The sequence below is a fragment of the Chaetodon trifascialis genome, chromosome 7 (assembly GCF_039877785.1).
Source record: "Chaetodon trifascialis isolate fChaTrf1 chromosome 7, fChaTrf1.hap1, whole genome shotgun sequence".
Classification (NCBI taxonomy): Eukaryota; Metazoa; Chordata; class Actinopteri; order Chaetodontiformes; family Chaetodontidae; genus Chaetodon; species Chaetodon trifascialis.
The window spans coordinates 19,807,914-19,816,754 of NC_092062.1; the positions used below are offsets into that span (position 1 = coordinate 19,807,914).

Consider the following 8,841-nt stretch of genomic DNA (forward strand, 5'->3'; position numbering starts at 1 on the left):
GGAACAGCACAATATCCCCCCACTGCATCATAAAATATATGATTTAACTGCCATGCCAAAGAACAGGATAGCAATTTTAATGCCTCACACATGAAAAAATAAGACCTGCAGTGTCATAGAGATATTCCTAAGTGGGTGCAATCGCAAATGGCAAGATACTTGCTTGTGCGACATTGAGCTGGTGCTCAGTTCTACTCGACTGTAATGGAGTCTCTCTTTAAAAGTGTAGTTTGTAAACTGTAAACTGTTGTCCAGGACCTCCAGCTGCATCTAACAGTTACTCTGCATTGTTGTGTAATGCTACAGACACCGATGGAGGATGGGAAGAGGGAGGCGGCTGTCAGTATGCTTCCAATCGTCCCTGAGGATAGCGACTCTGGACGCACCTACACCTGCAGGGTTCTTAACCCAGCTGCCCCTGCTGGACGACAGATATCGGTCACTATCAATGTCCAGCGTGAGTGTCCCGGCATCAGATTTCTTATAAAAAACATCAAAATAGTGCATGTTGTGTACAGTAATCTGTAAAACATATTTCATCCTGTCGCTCTGCTAAAAGGTGAATGCTACAAATAAGACGACACAATCCAAAGAAGACCTAACTCGTACATTCATGTCAGTAACATAAAGGTTTTCCTTCTCACAGACCCTCCTTCAGTGACTCTATCGGTCCAGCCTCAGACTGTGACTGAGGGAGCCAAGGTTCTCTTCATCTGCTCTGCCTCAGCCAATCCTGAAATCACTGGATACAGGTATGCATCCTTGGTTTTAATCTCAGTTTTGTACTCTGATCCTGTCACCATGCACATAGAGCCAGCAGTCTAAGTGATGATACTGTACAATCACACAACTGTTAAGACATTATATGGTATGAACATGCCAACCAGAGTAAAGCTATCATCCAAGACAACAGCACACGTGTTCAGTAGATTCACTGGGTTCAAAAGGCTGCTTGATTGACAGCGTTTGATTGTGATTGGCACAAGCCATGAATCAGCTAATAGCCGCTTTGATACGCATGGCTAAGTACCTCCCCTGAACTAATGCGACTGTATAATGTGATTATTCATCTGTCCTAGGTGGTCAAAAGGAGGAGTTCCCATCTCTGAAGCAAATGGGGACAGCCTCGAGGTGACGGTGGACTACTCTTACTTCACAGACCCCGTCTCCTGTGAGGTGTCCAACTCTGTGGGCAGCACCAATGTCAGCACCCTGGTCGATGTCCAATGTGAGTTTGACTTTTGCTGTGCTGTGTGTTTTGACATTTTCTCAAGGCGTGTGTTGTTTTGGAAGCTTATTGATTGTAACTGGCTGTCTGTGCTTCTTCAACCTAGTTGGCCCCAGACTGCTGTCGGAGCCTAAGCCAATGACGGTGGACACAGGGATGGATGCTGCCTTTACCTGTGCGTGGACTGGAAACCCTCCTCTCACCCTGGCCTGGACAAAGCAGGGCTCCAGCGTGGTAAGGCAACAAACACTAGTCACCACTTTATACTGGTGGTAAGGTGAAGCTTCGACGCCTTCCTTCCAGAGAGAAATATTCACACATGGCCTTCAGGCATAAATCCCTCACACTTCTCCCCCCACACATTCCTTTTCAGGCTGAATCTTCAACACCTCCTCTCTCCATGCTCCCTGAGGGCTAAAGCCTCTGGCAGAAAACTGTCTGTCCACTGACAGATTCATAGAGCATCATCAGGGCACATGACATGCTGTCATAATAAGTTTAACTCAATCAATCACTCAGTCAATCAGTCAGTCAACCAGTGAGCCAAGGTGTGGTTGAAACTAACAGAATGACAACATATGCTGCAGCTTTAAGAGCAGCATCTCTGCCTCTTAAAAAGGCCCGACTGCACTTGAGTATCCATTTCCTCAAAGTCAATTTCGTAGGTGGAACAAATGGGACATTTCCACCTTCACTTTACATCATCCTGGTAAAAATCTTTTCAGCGCACACACGCCATCAGTGGGGACATCCCATAGGAGCCTCTCTCCCGGTGACTAATATAATTTCCGAGGCTATGCTGGAGAAAACACCCGCGGTAAAAAACGCTGCGGGAATGGCGTAAGCGATGCTGTCATCTCAGTGAGTGAACGCTTTCAGCCCCTCTGAGGGAGACGCGCAAGCATTTTTCTAATCCACCCACTGCCGCCACTGTCCCTCGCACAGCCACAAGTAATGGATTAATTGGGTTACTCCATAAGTGTGTTGAAATAAAAAAAAAATGGAGAGAGAGAGGGGGTAGAGAGGGTGGGAGGGAGGAGGACGGAGTGGGGGTAAATGGATTAATCACAGCTTGATGGAATGACAGGATCAATGAGCTAAGGAGTGAGTGAGTGTAGCAGCTCCAAAGGCTAGGGCCCACTCACACCATAGTATGCTCTGTTCTGTCCCCACTGTTTAATTACTGGAGTGCTTAATGCCGTGATTAAAGCTCTTCACAATGAAATTAAACTCAAACCACCAGCATTTGTTACTATGGTCAGCCCACCTCTGTGCTGCCTCCACAATGAGTGGGCCACTGATGAAGGTCCCAGTCTCCTTTGTGTGCCGTTTCTCCCCACTGCCTTGCTCCCTTTCGCTCGTTCTCTCTCTCTGTCACGCCTCTCACTTGTCTCTCTGGATTTCTCACTAGGTGCTCAGTAATGGTAACACCTTGCAGCTGAAGGCTGTTACCCAGGAGGATGCGGGAACGTACACCTGCAAGGCCATTGTGCCCCGGATTGGAGTTGCAGAAAGAGATGTCGCTCTTACTGTAAATGGTAAGTGGCTTCTTTTACATATCCCATGAAGGGTTGCTTGTGTTTGATGTGTTGAACAAGTAGCTTCCAAGTCAATATGTGTGACAATTTGGTATTGGTCAGTATTTCAATGTATTCTCTTTTTTTTTTCATTTCTCTGCTCTGCTCTCTCTGTCTTTCTTCTTCACACCAGGCCCACCTATCATCACAGCGGAGGCCACACAGCATGCCGTCAAGCACTCCAAGGGCAAGCTGGAGTGTCGGGTGGGAAGCAGCCCCCCGCCTGATAAGATTGTAAGTGAGACTCTTATTTGCGCTGTGCGTCATTCACTTATGTTTGGGAGCTTACATACTGTTTTTTCCTCTTAGCCACACCCACACGAGATGGATCACTGAACGCTGCTTTATCCCTGACCTCACCTTCACACCTTTGCACCAGCGCATCTCCACCTCACATGCTAACAAACACATACACACACATATTCACAACTATAATTGCGCAGACATTGACTGGAGAGGTAGTCGAGTTGGGGGAGCTGTGGGAGACTGGCTTCCTGCAGGTTTCAGCCAAAAGCGCATTCAATTAGCGGCCCGAGAGGCATCACTCGGCTGACCCTGTTGAACTGCTGAACGTACGCCGGGCTGAGAGAGGATAATTAGGGTGTGAGGAGGAGTGAGAGACAGGTGCCCTGCTGGCCCTGCGCTAGAGACAGCAGAGGAGAGCCTTATTTCACAGTGCAGCTACCTAACCCTCCTTAGGCCTCACCTGTAGGGCAGACGTGGGAGGCAGCTTAAACATGAGCCCATGTGCTGTGTCAGCCTTGGAGCACCATAGAGGTCAGCGGAGAGAAAGCAGAGCAGAGAGAGAAACTGATGTTCAGTAAGAGGCAGGCAGGGATCTAAGGATAAACAGCTGTGGAAGCCTCTGCTTTGCACGCCGGTGAGGAATGCTTCAGAGAAAAGTCACTTACTCCCTGTTGTTTGTTCTCCTGCTCCTCTCCCCAGGTTTGGACCTTTGGAGACATGAGCCTGTCCTCTGGCTCCTCCGGTCGTTACTCTGTGCAGACAGTAACCAGCGACCACGGGGTCGTGTCGTCTCTGGTGCTGTCTGAGACTCTGGCACAGGATTTCCAGCTGCGCTACAACTGCACCGCTTGGAACCGCTTCGGCACCGGCACCGCCTTGGTCACGCTGAAGGAGCAAGGTACACACTGACAGGCGTAACAGTCCCTACCAGAGCCCTCTGCAGAAGTTATAGTGATGCTCTCAATCCTAGCTGTGAAGGGGGCCAGATTAGGTGAAAGCAGTGCTCCTGTCTTGTGCTTATCTTAATTATACTCTTCTAATCGATATGATTTAATCAGCAGATGGTTCCTTTAATGAATATGTTTGCCCCATAACATAGATATTGATTGGGGACAAAAGTCAATTAGAGGAAGTCACATGTGTTTGCGGTTGGACTCATATTCTCTATCACTGTCTCAGAGCCAAGTTCAGGCTGCAACCCACTGGAGTGATCTTAAAATGAGGCGTACTGCCACACTGATGCTAGTGGAAGCTTTTGTTGCAGCAGACACCAAAAAATACGGTCCTCACCAGTAATTTACATCAACGTAGCAGAGTGGGGTCTCCAGAGAAATGGGCAGCGGTATCTCCTGGAATCTCTAATTAGATTACTGTCTGTTGCTTCATTGCATGTCAGGCCTTGTTACCCTTCTTTCAGAGAGATTAGAGACAATAGCAAGGCTCTGGTTTGCTGGATTGCCCGCATGAGCATACGCGAGTCGCGAGCAGGTCAGAGCTTACTGCAGATGAATTTATATAGGCGCTGATGTTTCTGGGATTAGCAAGGCAAACAAATGGATCTCTTTCTCTCTTCAGCTCTGATCTGCACGTTCTTGACACTGACACTCTGCTATTTCTCATTTCATCCCTCCCTTTCTCTTGACAACTATCTACCCCCACCTCCTTCACCACACTTTTCTTCCATTTCTGCTCTTGTGACAGAAGCCCTGCCTATGCTGATAATTGTTGGTGGAGCAGTAGGTGGAGGCTGTGTCCTGCTCATCTGCGTCATCACTTTGGTCTCCCTCTGCTGCAGGCACACAGGCAAAGGTGAGCTCAATGGTTAGTATGGGCAAGCGGGTCAACAGCCAGTTTTTCAGATTTAACAGACCATTTTCATTTGTGAGCTCAATTCTTGTGCCGTTTCACCATGTTTAAGCAGAATTCTTCTGCCTCGTAACATCTAATAAAGCTCCTCTTATTTTTAATCCCCATAGGTAAAAGGTGCACTCGTCTTTCCAAAAGTGACATCAGAGTTCAGATTGTTCACAGTGATCACAACGCTACACGTGGCAATGATGATGAAGAGGATGTCAAAGAGCCTATGGTAAATCTCTTTGTTCACCCTCTGTGCATGCCAGTTGCTATGTTGAAGGTTAGGGAAAATTCACATTAACACTGTAATGTAATAGTCAGATTTGTTTTGTTCTTACTCAAGAGAGGTTTTTGTTCATCCTAGTAATTCTTCAGAAATGCTTGGTCTTCCCTCAGGCTCCAAACAGCAGCGAGTCTCCTGGGACATCGCGCACAGAACACAGCGACCTCCTGGAAGAGGAGGAGGACGAGAGATCGGACATGAAGGTAAAACTGAAAATCCTTGAAGAAACACTCTAAAAATAGCTAGAATGCATTATTTTCAACCATTATACATAATATTGAACTATGCAAAGTTCATGATTAATTGTCTCTCTCCATCTCATAGGATCCTACCAATGGCTACTACAATGTCCGTGGCCACGAAGACCGCCATATCCGAAGCAGTGGATTCTCTGAATATGTGCCCAACTCCCGGCCAGTCTACACTCCATCGCAGCTGCCCTCCCCCAGCCCCATGTACGGTCAGCACGGCACTCAGCCCCGGATCTATGACTTCTCCCAACGATACGCAACCACCACAGCGGGCAGAACCGCTTACGAACAGCAGCAAGCTGCCCAGCAGCAGCCCGCCCAGCCAGCCAGCATTTATCCCACTGATCCGGTCTACAGTGGCTCTGCTTACCTACCCGCTACCTACGGTCGCGCCTTCACCAGCTACGTTAAGCCTGCTTCCTATGAGAAGGTGGATGCGTATGACCAATCAGATCAGGCCAGCAAGGTGTCCAGCTCATCTCGCTTCTCTTATGCCTCCTCACAAGTGTCCTCCCAGCAGTCTGACTATGGCCGGCCCTCACAACGTATGCAGACGCATGTTTGATTGGACCCAAAAAAAAATGGAAAACAGAAGAATACAGGAGCAGTGAGTAGATAACCATTGTCACCTCCACATACATGTGTGGCTGGACTAACACGAACAGAGACTTTCTTTACTTGGACGGTCCTTCAAGGACATGTTTGGACAGCATTTGGAGGGAGTCATGTGATTTTGGTCATGGAATAACCAACCTTTATTTGTTGTGATGGTTTGAGGGGTCTACAAGAATGCTAACTGTGGAGCTCCTGAGCTGGAGCATTCAGCGGATTGTGATGTTCAAGTCAAAGTTATGATTACAGTGTGATACCTCACCAGGTTATCTCTACATGATGACCACCCAAACCTGTGGAGATATTCTGTCAGCGCAAGGGCCAACTAGAAAATAAATACATCTCCTGATTTTGGGTGGCCAAAATGACTGGGGTAGCTGTTTACCTGCCTTCCAGAGTTTACTTTGTGTCAACACTAAATGTCAAACATGAGCTCTAAAATACTTTGAAAGACAATATGACAAGCTAAGACATATTTGAGGAAAAAAAAAAAAACGCTAAGAACAACCTATTGTTGTCTGTCATTTGGTGTTTTGTTGGCATGCGAAAGGAATTCTAAGCACATTTGTGTCTCTATCATCAACAAAAGACTGCGCTATCCAGAGACAGACATGAACTTCTGCACAACAGGCTAGCTCTACTGACCAACAAGTGCTACAGGCACTGTACTGTATGAAGAGTCTAATCAGCGGTGGAATACTTCTGGCCTGAGCTGTATTCCTGGAGTTTCTTCTGATAATAACCCTAAAATGTTGGACTTAGCAGTGTTGCTTACTAGATAAAAGACGGAGGTATGAAGAGAATGTGTATTTCAGCCTTCATTGTAATGGGGGACTATATGTTAACTGTGTGTTATACCAAGATGGACAAGGCAAGGCCATCAAAACCCAAAGAAGGTGATAATTTTATGGGGGTAAAGTGGGGGATGAGGCTGAATACCACCTGCCTACCCTGGTACTGTTTTCTGATTGTAAAGTGAAGAGTAGGCTGTTACAGAACAATCAAAAGTGGTGGTTTGGAATGGTGGCAATCTTGAACTTGAAATAAACTTGAATGCAGCGTCAACTTCAGCAGGCTCAGGCGGGGAACGACAGTCCTAATGCGGACCATACGCTCAAGTTTTACAACTCAATCAAATTGTCTCAATATGTTTACAAGAAACAGTACTACCCTGAAACACTAAGTATCTGTACAAATGGCTGAGCCCATACTTTCTCTCTGTTGCATGCAAATGATGTGTCTAGTGAAAATCTTCAGCGTTTATATTCATGTCCATTTCATGTTTGAGACATTGGTTTCTTCACCTGGCCCAGTTGCATTCCAGTACCTGGATGTTTCAGTATGGACGCCTGTACTGCCATCTGTCTAAAAAGCTGTTACCAGGCAGCCTGACGAGAGAACAAATGCCACTTAAAGTGAGGAGGCAAACATCATCGCTTGTCTTTATTTTTATATTTTATATAAGCCTTAATGTACAGCGTGTATGCTGCTCTATTGTAAAGTATCTTTATATACATATGTATCTATCTTGGTTGATTTATTTGGGTCCACAGATTTTCTCGTCTAAGTTGTTCATCAATCACTGAATGCAGTTACTATGCTTCTTCTGGAACACGACTAATTGCCATTCGTTTGTTCATTCTTTTAATAATGTATTAAGAATTTTATTTGCTAAAAATGAGCTATCGTTGCTTGTACCTTTGTACACATATTTATATTTAAATAAAACCATTTCTGATAAAGAACTGGCTGGTGTGAATCCTGAGAGTTAATCAGCCTGGTGAGTAGCTTCACTGGGCATGGGGAGCAGCGACAAACAAAGCTTTCCATGTAGTAACAATGATGAATACATAAATTAGCAGCACTGTCTATGTTGATTTTCCTATTCCCCCAGTGGTGCGCTGCTTTTAATGAAGACAGATGAGATAGTAGAACCCCCGCTGTATGTGTATCCACCTCCCGAAGTCGACATGCCCGTCTCGTAGGGTAATAGGATAGAGCTGTGACAAAGCTAGGTATTATTTGCCAATATGAGTTCGTCTTGTCACCTCTGTTCCCCAGGTAGGCATGCTGCTCACGACAGGGAGGAGAAGTACATGCTCATTACAATTCTACTGTGAGAAGGGACAAGGTCTCACAAGACACGCATTTATTATGCATAACATCATACAAAACGAGACCTCATCAAAGACAAATAACACAGGTAATGCAATTAGGTACTGAGGAATCAGATAAAAGATGTTTATTATCATGACTCGTATAAAAACATATGAAAACACACACAAAGAAAGAAAAGTTCTGAAGTATTTCCATGATCCAAATCATGTCAGTGAAAATGAAAATATCTTCTGTCTTAAAGTTGTGGCCTCTCCCGACTGTCTGAGAAATACACATTTACACTTGCACAGTTCCACTGTAAACCTCTAAAAGACTAATTAAAAAAAGGTCGGCTGAGCAATGTCCTCAAAGTTTTCTTCGGAATTTTTTCCCCTTCATTAAATAATACTTAAGCAAATCATTGGTTTGCTTATCCAGGAGAAAATATTTCCAGGATAATTCCAAGATGAAAGAGAAATAAAAGTTAAAGAAACCGTTCGTTAAATCTTAGATTTAAAAGTTGACTGAGTTGGATGTGACCACAGAGAGGAAACTCTCACAGGGATAAGAACTCATTGCATTGCTCTGGCAGCAACTGAAAACCCCATTGGTTTGCTTTGGCTCTCAGGTGTGTGTGTGTGTGTGTGTGTGTGTGTGTGTGTGTGTGTGTGTGTGTGTGTGTGTGTGTGTGTG

At 45.5% G+C, this 8,841-nt stretch overlaps 1 protein-coding gene across 2 annotated transcripts in view; it reads left to right on the top strand.

Moving 5' to 3' along the window:
• The window catches only part of kirrel3l (kirre like nephrin family adhesion molecule 3, like), a 33,810-nt gene extending 26,020 nt beyond the window's left edge, over nucleotides 1-7,790 (top strand). The window contains exons 5-15 of one of the 2 annotated variants that reach the window (XM_070965839.1): nucleotides 307-457; nucleotides 647-752; nucleotides 1,080-1,228; nucleotides 1,335-1,462; nucleotides 2,640-2,766; nucleotides 2,939-3,039; nucleotides 3,751-3,949; nucleotides 4,753-4,872; nucleotides 5,028-5,137; nucleotides 5,302-5,391; nucleotides 5,513-7,790. In XM_070965839.1, coding sequence (XP_070821940.1) covers nucleotides 307-457; nucleotides 647-752; nucleotides 1,080-1,228; nucleotides 1,335-1,462; nucleotides 2,640-2,766; nucleotides 2,939-3,039; nucleotides 3,751-3,949; nucleotides 4,753-4,872; nucleotides 5,028-5,137; nucleotides 5,302-5,391; nucleotides 5,513-6,004 — 1,773 coding nt within the window. In that variant the 3' untranslated portion in view covers nucleotides 6,005-7,790. The remainder of the gene's footprint in view (nucleotides 1-306; nucleotides 458-646; nucleotides 753-1,079; nucleotides 1,229-1,334; nucleotides 1,463-2,639; nucleotides 2,767-2,938; nucleotides 3,040-3,750; nucleotides 3,950-4,752; nucleotides 4,873-5,027; nucleotides 5,138-5,301; nucleotides 5,392-5,512) is intronic. The other variant, XM_070965840.1, reaches the window with a different exon arrangement.
• Nucleotides 7,791-8,841: the final 1,051 nt, after the last annotated feature.